The sequence below is a fragment of the Bos mutus genome, chromosome 4 (genome assembly GCF_027580195.1).
Source record: "Bos mutus isolate GX-2022 chromosome 4, NWIPB_WYAK_1.1, whole genome shotgun sequence".
NCBI classification, from domain to species: Eukaryota; Metazoa; Chordata; class Mammalia; order Artiodactyla; family Bovidae; genus Bos; species Bos mutus.
This window is the reverse complement of record NC_091620.1, coordinates 62,661,569-62,680,213: the sequence shown is the minus strand read 5'-3', so window position 1 is coordinate 62,680,213 and position 18,645 is coordinate 62,661,569. Positions and strand designations below refer to the sequence as shown.

The 18,645-nt window shown below is 41.0% G+C and overlaps 1 protein-coding gene across 2 annotated transcripts in view; it reads left to right on the top strand.

Annotated features, from left to right (window-relative positions):
* The window catches only part of DOCK4 (dedicator of cytokinesis 4), a 479,395-nt gene that overhangs the window by 290,460 nt on the left and 170,290 nt on the right, over positions 1–18,645 (top strand). For both annotated transcript variants that reach the window (XM_070369554.1, XM_070369552.1), the window contains exons 14-16: positions 1,487–1,611; positions 2,584–2,746; positions 7,107–7,213. In XM_070369554.1, coding sequence (XP_070225655.1) covers positions 1,487–1,611; positions 2,584–2,746; positions 7,107–7,213 — 395 coding nt within the window. The remainder of the gene's footprint in view (positions 1–1,486; positions 1,612–2,583; positions 2,747–7,106; positions 7,214–18,645) is intronic.

The window sequence follows — 18,645 nt, the reverse complement described above, 5'->3', positions numbered from 1 at the left end:
AATATTTTCCTAATTTTTTAAAAAATTGAGATGGTTAAACAAGGAAACTTTCAGAGCATGCAAATGTGTATGTTGAAATATGTTGCTTTTCTCCTGGAGTTCCAAGTTCATTGCCTTCTCAAGTTGGTTGTAGGAGCTACGTGAGAGAACTAAGAAATTCATAAGACAGAGACCACTGTATCAGTTGTTTCCATTAATGTATTCCTTACATACACTTTCTAAAGAGGGCGTGAGATTTCATCTTTTTTAGAACTTATTCAGTGTCTCCCTTTTGTGGCCCATCTGTTTCCTGGTCAGGCAAAGTCATTTGCAAATGATGCTCTATTAAAAGTCCCCCTTTGTGGAGGAAGGTGGCCATGCACACTGGTATTCCCCCATAGTTTTGAAAGCGAGGGTACTTTCTTATATACATTTCGGTCAGGAAGTTTGATAAATTTCCCAAATGTGGGTACATTTGTGTGGTTATTGTTCCTTCTGGTGATTTGCTTTCTTAAGGAGAGGTTTTTTTTGTTTTTTGTATTTTTTAATTAGAACAAAGCAGTATTGCTTTTGAGTGTTCAAATGTTTGGAAGCGGTGTTAAGTAAAAGTACATTCAACCTTGCTGACCTCGCCAGTATTTACCTTCAAAAACTTTCTAGTCACACGTTGTTGACTTACTTCTCATGCCCATATCCACTTATTGCCTACCCTTAATTTAATTCTTACAGGAGAAATAAAAGCAGGTTGTCAAGCATGTTTGCCTCTCTTTGCTAGTTGGCATACAATTTCTATTTTTTTTTCTTGCAGTAGTAAGAAAGCGGTAAAATGAAAAGCATTCAAGTTTCATAAATAGCCAATGGAGAAAAAACAATAGATGATATGTGTGTACATAGACTAGGTCAGTTTGAATCCAGGGCCTTTCTCATTTGTTTTATAGCTTGGTGGCAAGAAATATTAAGCCAAATGTCTCTGTATGACTGAATTATTCTACATCTGTGTTTGTAAAGCACTAATCTGGATTCTTCCAGGGGTGAGATCATTTCGTCCATGAAATTTAGAAGATTGAAATTGTAACTGTACCCTTTGCAGTTCTATCATTTTCTTCCACTTAAGTATTTCTTCTTCTCTAAGTGCCTTGACTATAAAGTATTGAGACTAGTTGCTTTGAACCACCCCTGCTCAGCTGTCATTCTGTAATCACACCTCATAAATGAAATGAAGGAAATATTGAAAAATGGTGAAACTTAACAGCACCTTTCTACCCAGGTCCTTTATTTCCCTCCTAAATGTATGTTTTCAGTATTGCTAATTTCAAGCTAGCAGAGGCTGGCCTTTGCTTTCCTTGGATGTTGGCAGTAAGGGTGAGGATCTTATTATAGAAGTATAAATATTGTATGTTGTATGCTCTAACACTATTTTTTATGAACTAAACTTTTCCTTGATAGAGCACTCTATTATACTTCCTACTATATATATAATGCTGTTTCAATTTTCTTCTCCTGCTAGGTGAAATGCGGAATGATTTATATATCACTATAGAAAGGGGAGAATTTGAGAAAGGAGGAAAGAGTGTGGCCAGAAACGTGGAAGTTACGATGTTCATTGTAGAGAGTAGTGGCCAGACCCTGAAGGTACGTTAATGCTGAATTCTTTTTGGTAAAACAATTTCACATCCTTGCCTTGGGTTCATCTTTAGTGCGATCAGTTAACTTAAGATTTGCAGTATTTTCAGTCTTATTTTTCTTCTCCATCCCTGTGTAGTTTGTTTGTTTGTTTGTTTTTAATCATGAAAAGAGGGGAAATAAGCTTTCAGTTTGTTTAATTAATCGTGTCAAAAACATCCTCATAGCAGCTACTCCTTAAACGTGGCATTTTTATCCCATTTCATTTTTTTCCCTTTCATCTGTTATAGTTTTGGAGAGGTATACTTTTTCTTTGTGGAGTTGGGTTTTTTTTTTAGTTGCTCAGTCATGTCTGACTCTTTGCGACCCCATGGACTGTAGCTCTCCAGGCTCTTCTGTCCATGGGATTCTCCAGGCAAGAATACTGGAATGGGTGGCCATCTCCTTCTCCAGGAGATCTTCCCTAGCCAGGGATTGAACCCAGGTTTCCCACATTGCAGGCATTCTTTAGTGTCTGAGCCCATATTTAATCCTACATATTTTCATTATGACCAAAATAGGACGTGGAGATTAGAGTATTGCTAATCGGGGTGATCATATCAGATTCCTTTGTGGAAGAAGTATTTCATGGGAGCCCCGGGGCTTACTGAGTTTTATAGGAAGGCACAGAAGGCTTTTGGCTGTGGCTGGTTGAGAATTTTGCTTTGTAGTTGACTCCAAGTTGGGCACGCAGTTGCTCAGCTAGCATGTGTCACCAAGGTCCACCTTTGAGCAATTAGGCCTGGGAGACCAGCCTCAGGATGAACCAAACACAGCCTGCCCGCAGAAGCAGGTGCAGAATAGCCCCGAAGAGGACTGAGGAAGTAATTTCACATTAAGTGCTGTTTTGGGAGCACACAGACACAGCAAAGCAATTGTTCTGCTCCTTCCAAAATCATCTTGAAATGAAGCTGTCTTTAACCTGCATGTTTCCTTTGTCAGGATTTTATATCCTTCGGCTCTGGAGAGCCACCGGCTAGCGAGTACCACTCCTTTGTGCTTTATCATAACAACAGCCCCAGGTGGTCCGAGCTGCTGAAACTTCCTATCCCTGTGGATAAATTCAGGGGTGCACACATCCGCTTCGAGTTTCGGCATTGTTCCAGTAAGTGGATGGAGTGTCTCCGTGGCCTTGTTATGTTGGGTACTGCTTACTAAGCTGAAACAACAGTGTGGCATAGTCTGTAGAAAGTGTGTCACAAACCAGAGACCTCCATGAGAAAGAAATGGAGGTGAATGGAATCCTGGGAGGTAAATGGTGCCATTCTCAAAAAACCCATAACCTCTATGGAAAGAGATGAAAAAGAAGGAGGAAAAAAAGTAGCTGTAGAAATCTACAAGGTTTTTCTTAAGGTGATCACTTTCATAAAAATCAGTTCATCACTTTCACAGCCTAGGAAGACTATACAGAAAGAGGAGATGCGTTATTAAAGGCCTGACGGGCTTGTGTGGTCTTAGGCACCCCTGACCCATGTGCTATCTTTTCAGCCAGGAGCTGATCCAGCCCTTAGACAGCTCAAGGGAACCCTCGGGAACTTTCCTAGGCATGTGAAGTTACCAGGAAAGCCTCTGATTGGCTCAGATTCATACTTGATTTGTATATATCTATATCACTGTGCATTCTCAAACATGATTGGCACTTTACAGGAATAGCAAGGAGGCCAGAATGAGCAAGTGAGAGAGTTGGAGGTGAGAACCAGAGAGGGAGCAGCAGAACCAGATCCTCTGTTGTGTTTTAGGGCATGGGAAGGAGGACTTTGGACTTTATTTGGAGTGATAAAGAAGCATTAGAGGTTTTAGATTGATGTTAAGTCTGCCCACTGTATGGATGATAGATTGTAGGTGGGCCAGATGGGAACAGAAAAGCCATTCAGGAGTCTTTTGCAGAATTCCAAGTACGAGATTTAAGTGGTTTGATTCTTTTATACAGATTTATTGACAGATTGGATGTGAAGCGAGGAGAAAATTCAAGGTTGATCTCAAGATTTTGGCCTCAGAGTGAAGGGGTCATTTAATGAAGTGGGGAAGACAACAGGAAGAATCTGTTTGGAGAGAAAAAATCAAACATTCCATTTTAAATATGCTAAGTCTGAGAAGTCTATTAGATATTCAAGACATCAAGTAGACAGTTGAATGAGATCCAAGCTGGAGACTTAAACTTGATAATGAGAACATGTAGTTCATTGGTGTGCTGTAAATATTTAACCAGCACTCAGAGTGATGGAGAGGGGAGGAGAAGCCCTAAATTATAGCATTTGCTGATTTCCATGGGGTAAATACTCCCACCATGGTCAGTTTCAAGCTGCCAACATGACATCAATGATCTTGTAGTTGAGGGAAGATACATATTGTCAGTTCTTATGAACCAGTACAGGTTAGCTCCAGCATATCACAGATATCTGTGGTTTTCAAAGCCATGAGACTGGACGAGATGTCTACGTAAAAAGTTTAGATAGCAAAGGGAAGTCCAAGGATGGATCCTTGGGTCATTGACACATTTAGATTTGGGGAGAGTGAGAAGTAGTCATTAAGTAGATTAAAAAGGAATAGCCAGTGAGGTTGAAGGAGAATCAAGGAAAAATGGAACCTAGGAGACTAAATGAAGAAAGCTTTTCATAAGGGGATTGATCATGTGTCAGGTGCCAGTGATAAATAAAATAAGGACCAAGAAATGATCTCCTGATTTGGCATCATGGAAGTCATTGAACCTGACAGGTGACTTCAATGACTTCCATGAACCTGACAGGTGACTTCAATGACTTCCATGAACCTGACAGGTGGTTCTCTTGGATTTGTGGAGTTGAAAGCTGACTGGAGTCAGAGTAAGATGGAGAAAAGGAAGGACAGGCAGTGAGTACAGACAGATCTTTTAAGAAGCTTTGCTATAAGGAATACTGGTGAGCAGAGATGTGAGATAGTTGCTATAGAACAAGTAGGTCATAGGAAGTTTTTGCTGTTGTTTGGTTTTTTAAATGGAACTTTTAAAGTATGTTTGTTTGGGAGAAATCATTCAGTAGAGAGGAAAACCTGATGATGTAGAGAGTGGGGACACCTGTAGGAGAAGTGTCCTTGAGTTGGGGAAGGAGCTCAGGACCTAGGACTCAAGGATAAAAATTAGCCTTGGGTGGGAGCATGGGCAGTTCCGGGCTAGGAGGGCAGATGCAGGTGACTGATAGGTGGATGCGAGGGTGTGAGGGAGTTCTCTCTCCATGAGCTGAAAGTGAAAGTATCAAAGTATTGGAGGCTTGAGAGACAAGGAGAATGGATGAAATTATTGTCTAGAAAAGTAGAGGAGTGTGCTGATTAGGTAAACGAAAGTTTGCCTATCCCAGGATGCTTTTGTAGTTCAGTTCTGTTCAGTCGCTTAGTCGTGTCTGACTCTTTGCAACCCCATGAATCACAGCACGCGAGGCCTCCCTGTCCATCACCATCTCCTGGAGTTCACTCAAACTCACGTCCATAGAGTCAGTGATGCCATCCAGCCATCTCATCCTCTGCTGTCCCCTTTTCCTCCTGCCCCCAATCCCTCCAAGCATCAGAGTCTTTTCCAATGAGTCAACTCTTTGCATGAGGTGGCCAAAGTACTATTAGTGTGCGCTAATTAAGCTTAGGTTAGGCATAGAATAAGCCACAAATTGGATTCTGCCAAGGTATAGTGTTATGAGTGGACATGTGGAAGGGGGAGTGTTGAGGGTATTTTTCACTGAGGTGATTAGAATGATGGGCCATAGAAATGGGAGGTGGGAGTGAAGGGGTAAGTAGTGGTTAGTCGATATATTGGAGGTCCCAGGGGGCAGAACTGTTCAAGTTGAGCTACAAGAAGAAACATATTGGAAAGTCAAGAGGTGGAATCCATAGATTCATGGGTTTTATTAATAAAAGGGGATTGTACTATACATATTATACGTAAGTGTCTATTTAGTTCATTAATCCTGATCTAATAGCTTAGGAAAAAAGGCTATGTACTTTAAACTTTACTTGGTATTTATTTTTATTTTATAACCAAGGGCAAATTTAGGGAAGCTATTGCTTTGTTCCTTACCTTTGCTAATTTTATGCATCTTGGAATTTTTTTTTATCTTTCCAAATTGAATACCGAAAACCACACCAAAAAGACAGTCAAAGCAACTTAAGAAATTATTTCTAAATAAGACTTGCCCTCTAAATCACAAGTTCCATACCCAGCACACTCACTGACTTATAAATCTCTTTCCAGAGATCTTTGCTCTGACTTTTGTTTGAAGAGTGTTGGTATTTCCCCATTTTCTCTCTAGGCTTGAAATGAATGATTTAAAAAGAAAATCCTTCACTGTAATCACAATTCAGGGCTGCCCTCACACTAGGAATCTAAGCCAGCCAGCTAGAATTACTCTGTGCACAGGGTTCCACATCCCTGTGGTTAAATGCCAGAAACAATTGGAAGGGGATAATGTGTTTATTATTAGAGTCTCTTTTCCGATCCTCAGGATCTCCGTATCTGACTCCTCTAGCATGGGGCTTACTGTATCCCAAAGCTGGACTTTTCTGTCAAGTAAAACCGCCACTTCCGCAGTTGTGTGGGCAAGAATAACAGGCCAGCCCATGACGGCTGCCAGCCTGCAACTCCTCTGCACGTCTGAATACAAGGGCAGAGTCCAGTTGAGCAACCCAGATTCTCTTTCTTACGGTCTTCATTTTTGGAGAAGCTGAAGCTGGGTGGAAAGTACTAGAATGGCACACAAGAGGTCTGGAGCAGGTAACATTGTGATAGACCTCTCAGTTTCCTTATCTGTAAACAGTTGCCAATGACCCTTGTTCTAGCCATTGTAATTCAGTTGGGTTTTCATTGGAAAACCTCATTGCCTCATTTCTGGCATACAAATACTACTGCAGTAAGCTCTTATCAACTATTGATTGCAGTTTGTGTTTGTCTGCGTGCCTGATTCCAAGGAGATGGCTTTCAGAGGTCTCTGTTTATACATGTGGCTGTAGGGAGAGTTCATTCATTCACTCATTCATTTATGTTCCATACATTTGTTGGGAACCTACTATGTTCTTGGCATTCTTTGAGATACCAAGCATAGAGTAAAATAAAGCAGACAAGTATCTTGCCTTCTGTGATGCTTATGAGAAGGGGTGGAGGTTGGGTTGTGAGGAGAAGAAACAGGAAATCTACAACTTCAAAAAAACAAACAAACAAAACACATAATTTCAAATAGTGAATCCCTTGAAGAAAATTAGTCAAGGAATATAACTTATGGTTATGAGGCAGGACTATGGGGTTAGAGGGTGGCCACTGTAGACAGAAGTCCCATCATAAGAGCTGCTCTTCATTGTATAAAGGGTGCGGATGTGTGTGGGGGGTGGGGGGTGGGGAGTGTTCTATTTCTTCATGATCACTCATGTCCCCAATCCGTGTGTCTGAACACAGTGTGTAAGCATACACTGAAATAACTGATTCTTTTTTTTTTTTCCCCCTTCTACAGCAAAGGAGAAAGGAGAGAAGAAATTGTTTGGCTTCTCCTTTGTTCCCCTGATGCAGGAAGATGGTAGGACACTTCCAGATGGCACGCATGAGCTCATTGTGCATAAGGTAACATCAGTCAGAGGTTGGGGGCAGTTGTGAAAAACAGGGCAGAAGTACTAACTCACAGTCTTATCCTCACTCTGGAAAAGAGAAAAAACGGACTGCAAAGATACTCTTTTGGCTGATTGCTGGCAGAGAGAGTGCATTTTTGAGAGTAGTATCTCTAGATTCTGTCATATTCTGACACGTATTTTAAAGATTTTTTTTTAAACTTAATTGAAATAATGGTATTTGGCTAAGTCTATAGGGTGACCTTGAAATCCTATCCATGGCTGTGATAGGATTAGATAAACCTTACAAATAAGGTTTTTAATATTTTAATATATTAATATTTTTAAAATATTCCCAGTACTTGCTTTCTTATCTGTGGACCCCAGAAGCAGATTTTGCAAGGTCACCTTTCTGTTTGTCTCATTTGCTGCTCTCACGAAGCAAAGGAGAAGTAAGTAGCTGTTCCTTGTTATGACAACTTCAGTGGTTGTTACTCTATTTTTTGCCACAAGAATTGGCATGCAAACATTTGGGGAAAAAAATATAGTGTAGTAGGCAATAAAAAGAAAATTCACCTAACAAGAGATCCTTAGGAATTATCAGAGAATACTAGTAATAATGAAGTATAGAACAGAAGCAGTTGCAACTATGAAATCAGGCACTAAAGTATATGATTTTCTCCAAAATCTTTCTCCTTTGCATTTCTCCATTTCTGTAACCACACACTCTTCCAGGCTCTTGTCAGCTCTCATCTGGGCTCACTAGTCCTGCCCACCTGGGCCTTCTCTCCCTTTAGTCCATTTTCTAGTCAGCCATTGGGGTGACCTGTCTAAGGTGCAAATCTTACCAGACCCCTGCCTGACTTCAACCCATGGAAAAGCTTCCCATTGCCAACAGTGGAAATGGCAGGCTTTCAGGTATGTCGGGCTGCCTCCTCCCTTATGCCTCTGCTGCTGCTGCTAAGTCGCTTCAGTTGTGTCCAACTCTGTGCGACCCCAGAGACGGCAGCCCACCAGGCTCCCCCGTCCCTGGGATTTTCCAGGCAAGAACACTGGAGTGGGTTGCCATTTCCTTCTCCAATGCGTGAAAGTGAAGTCTCTCAGTTGTGTCCACCCCTTAGCGACCCCATGGACTGCAGCCTACCAGGCTCCTCCATCCATGGGATTTTCCAGGCAAGAGTACTGGAGTGGATTGCCATTGCCTTCTCCGCCCTTGTGCCTCACATCATCCCATTTCCAGTCCTCTACCTAATGCCCCAGTCACTTCCTGCCTGCTGGTTCCCCCAGCTCCACTTGACATTCCTGCCGTCATGCTTCCCCTGTCTCCCAACAGTTGGCTCCTCCTCATCTGCAGAGGCTCACCTGGGCCAGAACCTTGGGAAAACAGTCCCCACACCCTAGTTCCTACTCTCTGTGTTCCCAGCTGACTATGTGCCTGTCCATGAGTTCTCCAGGTATCTGCACAAATCTCTTACCATTGTCCTCATTACATTGTCAGATGGTTGTCTGATGACCCCTCAACTCAACCATGGTAGGTTTAGGAGCCCTTCAGGAACAACAGCTGAGTCAGAGGGGTTCTGGCATGTGGCAGATGTGCAGTGAAGATACACTGAGTGAAGGAAGGATATGACAGAGACTTTCTTTACATTTGGATTATTGCTGGTAAAATGAGTGTTCATGCACAAGACACCGGGTAATTTTTGTTTGTGCTTTGGTATGTATGTGCATATTTCTTGAATCATTTATTTTCTGGTTGGTTGTTCAGCACATTGACTACCACAGACCATGGGGCAGACATTCTTCTAGCAACTGGGAATATAGTGGTGAATAAGACCATTAAAGTGCCTCCATTTCTGACACATACATTCTGTAGACTTCAAAAGTGACTTAAAGGAATTCGTGATGTTAAAATACAGAGAAAAAATATTTTCAAGTAGAGTAACACTGAAGCACACAGAGGAGCTAAATGGACTAGACACGTGAGATGATCTATTTATATAAATAAAGGTCGGCCCCTTTATGTGAAATGGGTAATATAACAGGCTGTGTCTTCAGCTACAGTTTTCCAAAAGACGTAAGTGGCACTTGATGTGAATGTTTGTGATCTTGACTCTGTGTACCATTAAATCTTCACACAGAAAAGCCAGGGCTAAGGTAATTATTAACTTCCTAATAATATTTAGAAGAATAAATCACTTCTTTATGACATTTCACAAGGTTTCCCAAGTGGCACAGTGGTAAAGGATCCACCCACCAATATAGGAGACGCAAGAAATGTGGGTTTGATCCCTAGGTTGGGAAAATCCCCTGGAGGAGGAAATGGCAACCCACTCTAGTATTCTTGCCTGGAAAATCCCATGGACAGAGGAGCCTGGTGAGCTACAGTCCACGGGATTGAAGAGAGTCAGACACGACTGAGTGTACATGACATTTCACAATGTAGGCTATCTCACCTGTGGATTGGAGGGTGTTTTTGGGTGGTAGGTACTAACTTTCTAGGCAAGTCTGGGTTGACTTCCTCTAAAGAAGTATAAATAATATTAAAACTCTTAGTTGCTGATTAGAGATACCAATGTGCTTAAAATGCCAGGAGGACAGGTAGCAAGGCTTACTTCTCCGTGTGAGCATTTAGCATCCAACTGGTATTGGTTCCCAGGCATAGGCTCATTCTACTCCATTACCTGGGGTCTGTCAGGATGCCTTGGATAGAACCACCATTTTTCTCAAAAGTGGAGCTTTGAATCATCTCAAGCCCTTAAACAAATTTTCAATGAATACATAGAATTCTGATCCAGAAAGCGTAAGAAAATTTATTTAAGCATCAACAGTGTAAAGAGCAGTGATCTTTACAGCAGTGATCTTCCTCCATCACAAAGGAGGCTCAGGATGGTATCTGTAGATCATCTCATGCGGGGCAGGCCTACGTTGCGTAGACCCATGAGGAAGCATTAGTTCCGCAGAACAACCCTAAGTAGCTGAGTCTTATGATTAGGATTATTCAGTGTTGCTTAAAGAGAACTGGAATACCTGCCAAGCATAACATCTTTTGTTTTTCATCTAGTTGATACATGGTTTTCTTTTTCATAGTACTGAGCCAAGAAGTTCAATTTCTACTTAAGGGCACTTGCGGGTTATGATTATAAAATGATATTATGAGCATAATGTTATTCTTCCTCTGCCATGATGGGCAGTCTCACAGCCTGTTGACAATTACAGGCTTGAATTTATTAATTTAAAAATTTGAATAAAAAAGGAAGCTAAGAAGAGGAATGGATTTCAAATTACTGGGTAAAAAAATAGCCCATTTAATAAGTGATGTTGAGATAATTGAGATGGCCACAATAGGTGATGCAGGGAAAAGTTAAGCTCTGGATTCCTACCTTGCTTCTTATACCAAAGCAGATTCCAATTAAATGTAAAAAATAAAACTGTAAGAGCCTTTATAATATGAATGAACATTTTTAGAAAGTTAAGGGAGGGAGGGCCTTTCTAATGATGCCTCTTCAATGTTAGAAATTAGGTACCCCCAAAATGTATAAATTTAGCTACATAAAGTTTAAAACTGATTTATTTATAAGATCATATGGACTGTAGCCTGCTAGGCTTCTCTGTCCATGGGATTTTCCCAGAGTGGATTGCTATTTCCTTCTCCAGGGGATCTTCCCAACCCAGGGATCAAACCCAGTCTCCCACATTGCAGGCAGACTCTTTACCATCTGAGCCACCAGAGAATCCCTCATAGTAGGATATATAAAATCTACTTCCTTCCTCATGTAAGGTTCTGGTTTAGAAGATTCATTTCTGCAGTGAACTAAGAAAAAAAAAGTGGTATATTGAAAACTATTTAATAGCCTAATTTGGGCCTAAAATTTATGAAAGAGATAATAATTTCCCCTTGTGACAGTGACTGGACTTCTAAGTGTGTTTTAAGGAAATCATTGTGACAAGGTTGTTATCAGTCAGTGGTCTGACAAGAACCTGGACTCATCCTTTAGGGCAGGAGCTAAAGAATTCTGAGGGCAAAGCTCCCTTTCAAAGTCATTTTCACCTTTACATAATTGATAGTATGTTTGCAGTGGTACTCCATGGAGATAACCTCTGAAATCTACAAAAATCCAAATATTATAGCTTTAGAAAGGGAAGTGAAAGAACTTGATTAGTCATCATTAAAGATTTCGTGCTTCCAGGGTCCCTTTTCACCTCTGAGGACATCAGTCATATCTCCAAGTAGTTGATGGCTAAGTCCAAAACTTGTCTTTGGAATTCCTAAGTTGATTATAACAGCATTTAGTCTTGCTAAGTTTTGTTATTTTGCTGCATTCTGCTAGGTTTGTTGTCTTCCTTAAATTTGTAGAGATATTTTTGGCTACTCATTGCCAGCTACCTGCTGGAAAGCAAAGTTAAGAAAAGAGATTGAAATAATAAGCTTAAGAAAATTCATTTTCCAAGAGTCAAGTCTGTTATGGATAATAATATGAAGGTCCAAAAAAGGATAGGAAGTTTATTAACTGTGTACTCAAGTTTCCATTCTTAAGTATTCTAGTGAGGATTTTTATTTCTTTGAAGTACATGCTGAAATACTCTTGGGTCTAGTTTGTATGTATAGATAAACAAGTAATAATATAGTCTACTTTTAAAGAAATCGGGATTTTGCAAATTCATTATGTTGATTAACACCACTATGACTCAAATGACCCAACTCAGCCAGACTGGGGATTTCCTTAGTAGAGAATCTGATTCCTTAGGGTGGGATTTATTGCTTCTGAGCAAGAGAAGGGCCAGATAAGAAATCAGCTAAATAGAGCATGATCATGTATCCTGGTTGGAAAGGGATTAGTTTAATGTATGGCCTAGATTGCAAGAGTCTTTGATGAATTCATCACTTTTGCTCCCTAGAAATTTGTTCATAAGTGCTTTGTGTCTCGTTTTTTCCCTGCAATGTTTCAGTTTCCTGTTTTATACTCCAGTTCCCCACCTGGTCCCTAGAAGTCCAGCACAGCCTCTCTGCACTAGTTACCATCCTTGAGGTGAATTTCTCAGATTGAGTTACTTTCCACTTATCCTTTCCTATATGATGTTTGTATTTATAAGTAAAATGAAAAAATGACAGGAGGCTGAAAAATTTAATAGACTGATAGGTTTGCCACCCATCTTGCTGTGCAGAAAACTCTACATACTTCTCCAACAATTCTGAAAGAGACACCCCTGTAAGTGAAAGTCGCTCAGTCGTGTCCAAATCTTTGCAACCCCTGGACATCACAGTCCAAGGAATTCTCCAGGCCAGAATACTGGAGTGAGTAGCTGCCGGGGCCCAGCCCTGGTTGGATCCAGGGATTCCCTCAGGATGATGGCGTCAGAGATTAGAATAGCGATAGCTTAATTAAGTATTAATTAGAGATATAAAGAGTGGTTAAATAGGGATAGCTCAGTGAGAAAATTCAGTGGAGAAAAGAGGCTGAATAACTTGGTTTACGTGGAAAACCAATAAAACTCCAAGACAAGGAGTTTGTGTCACCTATGTAGGCCGTAGGCGTCCTCCTATTCTCCCGAAGGAGAGGAGACACTAAGGCCTCCCCCGTCAGATCTTAGAAGCCCAGGCAAAATTAGTAGGCTTGACAAGCCTCCATGCTCCAGATGGGAATTCAGCCAGGAGGTGAGAGAAAGAACGATATGGGGAGACCAAGCTTCAGTGAGCAAGGCCCATAGCTTTATTCTCTGTTATTTTCAACAGGGGCTTTTATACCCTAAGTGGCACGTAGAGGATAATAGGGGGTGTGAAATCATGCAAAGTCAGCAGTCTTTGATCCTTATGGAAATCAGGGTTTCTTTTCTGCGAACTTATCATATACAAATGGCTTAGGTGATTTACATCATCTTCTGGCCAGAAGGCCTGTTAACATTTTATGACTCTAACAAAGGTTTGTCAACCATAAGACTTATTTTCTCTAAGAGTAATTATTTTAAAGTTTGGCGCCATCCTCCGAAGGTGTTAAAGTTGCATTCCTATAGGGCAGAGGTGCAGTGGGTTTACAACAAAGGAAAGAATTTATTACCTTAAGGGTCTAAAGTTGTTAACACCAAGGCCACTACTTATTTTTTCTACATACCAACTATATTAATACACTTCCAAGGATACAATACAGGGGATGTGGAAACTTGGCAGCAAGCATGGGCTCAACAATGAAATCTTCTACTAGTTCTATTCTGACAATTTCTAACTCTCCAAGAGGCTCTATACTATTTGAATATCTTAAGCTTCCTGTGCCGCTCATGTTTACAATTGTAAACAATTGTATGCATAGCTCTAGGAGTCCGGGTAAACCTGTCAGGCAAGTTAGAGAGCCATCTGAGGGGTTTGTGAACTAAAACACTCTTGTCATGCCCAGGAACTTTATTAACTGGAGCTGTAAGTTAACTCTTTTTCAGAGAGGGAGATGGTGGTGGGGGACAGCCCCCCGTAAAGTCAGAGGTGTAGGTGAGAGCACAAAGCAGTAAGGCAGGCAGACTCTGGTTTTGGGGTAGAGCTCAGGCAGGCCCAGAGGGGCACCCCTCGAGTTCTGGCTCGCCTTGCCCACCAGAACTCTCCCACATAACCCTGTTATGGGTGGGGACTCCCGTGCTGGCTCCCGGCAAGTAGCCTTTCCCTTCTCCATGGGATCTTTCCAACCCAGGGATTGAACCCAGGTCTCCTGCATTGCAGGCAGATTCTTTACCAGCTGAGTCACAAGGGAACCCCACAAGGACACCCCTATAATCATGAGAAATAAATCTTAGACAAGCACAAAACATTTCTGTCCACCCTGGGCTTAGGCATAGGAGCATTGGTCACATAACCCTTGTTTTATTACAGACTATAAGAGAAATTAGGTAGCATACACCTGCAAAATTAAATCAAAATGTAAATAGCCTGGTAAATTTAGCATAAAAGTAAGCCAAACCAGACTTCCCTGTAGCTCAAATGGTAAAGAATCTGCCTGCAAGGCAGGAGACCAGGGTTTGATCCCTGGGTTGGTAAGTTCCTCTGGAGAAGGGAATAGCAATCCACTCCAGTATTCTTGCCTGGAGAATTCCATGGACAGAGAAGCCTGGCAGGCTACATTCCGTGGAGTGGCAAAGAGTCGGACATGACTGAGCGACTAACACAGTCCAGCACAAACTAAGTCAAGCAAAGAAAAAGAAAGGAAAAAAAGCTAAGATAACTTAATAAGTGGACTTGGTCTCAGCCCTGAAGGCTACTAATGTGATGGGCAGAAAGTGCTTTCATTCTCAGTAATTAATACTATTACACAATCTTTTAAAATCTCTGCCTCTGCTGATCTCTGGCTCTCCTGCTGAGAGAGCTTCCTGTGTGGCCTCTGGAGTAGAGAAAGCTCTTCTTCTGAAGCCTCATGTTCAGTGTCCTGACTCTAGATCTCTTTAAATGGCCCAGTGCATGTAAAGATACCATTCTCCATCCTTTTGTAGAGTTTCCATGCCCTCTCTCTATAAGGCTTGTTCCATACAACATGGCAACTTTCTACCTGTCCTGGTTACTGTCTCTGTTGTTCAGTCACTAAATCATGTCCAAATCTTTGTGACCACGTAGATTGAGCACACCAGGCTCCTCTGTCCTCCACTATCTCCCAGAGTTTGCTCAAATTCCATTGAGTCTGTGATGCTATCTAACCATCTCATCCTCTGTCGCCCTCTTCTCCTTTTGCCTTCAGTCTTTTCCCAGCCTCAGGGTGTTTTCCAATGAGTTGGCTCTTCGCATCAGGTGGCCAAAGTAATGGAACTTCAGCTTTAGCAACAGTCCTTCCAGTGATTATTCAGGGTTGATTTCCTTTAGGATTGACTGGTTTGATCTCCTTGCTGTCTAAGGGACTCTCAAGAGTCTGCTCCAATACCGTATTTTGCATCAATACCGTATGAAGGCATCAATTCTTCAGCACTGAGCCTTCTTTATGGTCCAACTCTTTATGTCAGCAAAGAGATGTCTGTGCTTTTTTAATATGCTCTCTAGGTTTGTCATAGCTTTCCTTTCAGGGAGCAAGTGTCTTAATTTCATGGCTGCAGTCACTGTCCAAAGTGATTTGGAGCCCAAGAAAACCAAATCTGTCGCTGCTTCCACTTTTTCCCTTTCGGTTTGCCATGAAGTGATGGCACCAGATGCCATAATTTTAGTTTTTTGAATGTTGAGTTTCAAGTCAGCTTTTTCACTCTCCTCCTTTACCTTCATTGAGAGGATCTTTAGTTCCTCTTCACTTTCTGCCAGTGAAGTGATATCATCTGCATATCTGAGGTTATTGATATTTCTCCCAGCAGTCTTGATTGCACCTTATGATTTATCCAACTTGGCATTTCATATGATGTACTCTGCATGGAAGTTAAATAAGCAGGGTGACAATACACAGCCTCGATGTACTCCTTTCCCAGTTTTGAACCAGTCTGTTGTTCTACATCTAGTTCTAACAGTTGTGTCTTGACCTGCATACAGATTTCTCAGGAGACAGGTAAGGTGGTCTGGTATTCCCATCTCTTTAAGAATTTTTCTGCAGTTTGTTGTGATCCACACAGTCAAAGGCTTTAGCATAGTCAGTGAAGCAGAAGTAGATGTTTTTCTGGAATTACGTTGCTTTTTCTGTGATCCAACTAATGTTGGCAATTTGATCTCTGCTTCCTCTGCCTTTTCTAAATCCAGCTTGTATACCTGGAAGTTCTCAGTGCACATACTGTTGAAGCCTAGCTTGAAAGATTTTGAGCATTACTTTGCTAGTGTATGAAATGAGTGCAGTTGTACAGTAGTTTGAACATTCTTCAGCACTGCCCTTCTTTGGAACTGGAATGAAAACTGACCTTTTCCAGTCCTGTGGCCACTGCTGGGTTTTCCAAATTTGCTGATATATTGAGTGCAACACTTTAATGGCATCATCTTTTAGGATGTGAAATAGCTCAGCTGGAAATCTATCACCTCCACTAACTTGTTCAGAGTAATGCTTCCTAAGGCCTACTTGACTTCACACTCCAGGATGTCTGGCTCTAGGTGAGTGACCATACCATCAAAATTATCTGGGTCATTAAGACTTTTTTGTATAGTTCTTCTGTGTATTCTTGCCACCTCTTCTTAATTGCTTCTGCTTCTGTTAGGTCCTTGCTGTTTCTGTCCTTTATCATGCTCATCCTTGCATGACATGTTCCCTTGTTGTCTCCAATTTTCTTGAAGAGATCTCTAGTCTTTCCCATTCTATTGTTTTCTTCTATTTCTTTGCATTGTTCATTTAAGAAGTCTTTCTTATCTCTCCTTGCTATTCTCTGGAACTCTGCATTCATTTGGGCATATCTTTCCCTCTGTCCCTTGACTTTTGTTTCTCTTTTTTCCTTAGCTATTTGTAGAGCTTCCTTAGACAACCACTTTGTCTTCTTGCATGTCTTTTCCTTGGAGATGGTTTGGTCACCCACTCCTGTATGGGGTTACAAACCTCTGTCCATAGTTCCCTTCTTAATCCTCATAACAACTACTGACAAGACTTTACCACTCTGCCTGCCTCACCACTTCCCCTGTCCTTAACAGAGAAAACAGAAGCCATCAGACAGGAACTTCCTTAAATCCATGTGTTCTCTCCTTTGCCACTTGCACACTTATCTGCCTCCTTCCTTTCCTTCTTGCTTCCTGTCTCAGTGGTGGGGCAAGACTCCTTCCCTTCAAGGCTAATGCTTCCACCTGCTTCTCTCAGGATCTTCCTCTTCTCCTGGCTCCCCTTAGCTTGCTTCTCTTAGCATTCCCTCTTGTTTCCTCTCTTCTGGCAGTGTTATCAGATTTTTAACACTCTAAAGCATTTTTCTTTTATTTATTTTAATTGGAGGCTAATAACTTTACAATATTGTAGTGGGTTTTGCCATATTTTTACATGAATCAGCCATGGTTGTACACATGTCCCCCATCCTGAACCCCGCTCCCACCTCCCTCTCCATCCCATCCCTCAGGGTGATCCCAGTGCACCAGCCCTGAGCACCTTGTCTCATGCATCGAACCTGGACTGGTGATCTGTTTCACATATGATAACATACATGTTTCAATGCTATTCTCTCAAATCATCCCACCCTCGTCTTCTCCCACAGAGTCCAAAAGACTGTTCTATATATCTGTGTCTCTTTTGCTGTCTCACATATAGGGTCATTGTTACCATCTTTCTAAATTCCATATATATGCATTAGTATACTGTATTGGTGTTTTTCATTCTGACTTACTTCACTCTGTATAAAGCCTCCAGTTTCATCTACCTCGTTAGAACTGATTCAGATGTATTCTTTTTAATGTGTGAGTAATATTCCATTGTGTATATGTACCAGAGCTTTCTTATCCATTCATCTGCCGATGGACATCTAGGTTGCTTCCATGTCCTGGCTATTATCAACAGTGCTGCAATGAACATTGGGGTACACATGTCTCTTTCAATTCTGGTTTCCTCAGTGTATATGCCCAGCAATGGGATTGCTGGGTCATATGGCAGTTCTATTTCCAGTTTTTTCCACCTGTATGTCTTCTTTGGAGAAATGTCTGTTTAGGTCTTTGTCCCATTTTTTGATTTGGTCATTTATTTTTCTGGAATTGAGCTGTAGGAGTTGCTTCTATATTTTTGAGATTAATTCTTTTTCAGTTGCTTTGTTTGCTATTATTTTCTCCCATTCTGAAGGCTGTCTTTTCACCTTGCTTATATTTTCTTTCATTGTGCAAAAGCTTTTAGGTTTAATTAGGTCCCATTTGTTTATTTTTGCTTTTATTTCCATTACTCTGGGAGGTGGGTCATAGAGGATCCTGCTGTGATTTATGTCAGAGTGTTTTGCCTATGTTTTCCTCTAGGAGTTTTATAGTTTTTGGTCTTATATTTAGATCTTTAGTCCATTTAGAGTTTATTTTTGTGAATGGTGTTAGAAAGTGTTCTAGTTTCATTCTTTTACAAGTGGTTGACTAGTTTTCCCAGCCTTTTTTCCAGTGTATATTCTTCCCTCCTTTGTCAAAGATAAGGTGTCCATATGTGCGTGATTTATCTCTGGGCTTTCTATTTTGTTCCACTGATCTATATTTCTGTCTTTGTGCCAGTACCATGCTGTCTTGATGACTGTGGCTTTGTAGTAGAGCCTGAAGTCAGGCAGGTTGATTCCTCCAGTTCCATTCTTCTTTCTCAAGATTACTTTGGCTATTCGAGGTTTTTTTATATTTCCTTACAAATTGTGAAATTATTTGTTCTAGTTCTCTGAAAAATACTGTTGGTAGCTTGATAGGGATTGCATTGAATCTATAGATTGCTTTAGGTAGTATACTCATTTTCACTATATTGATTCTTCAAATTCATGAACATGGTATATTTCCCCATCTATTTGTGTCCTCTTTGATTTCTTTCATCAGTGTTTTATAGTTTTCTATATATAGGTCTTGTGTTTCTTTAGGTAGATTTACTCCTAAGTATT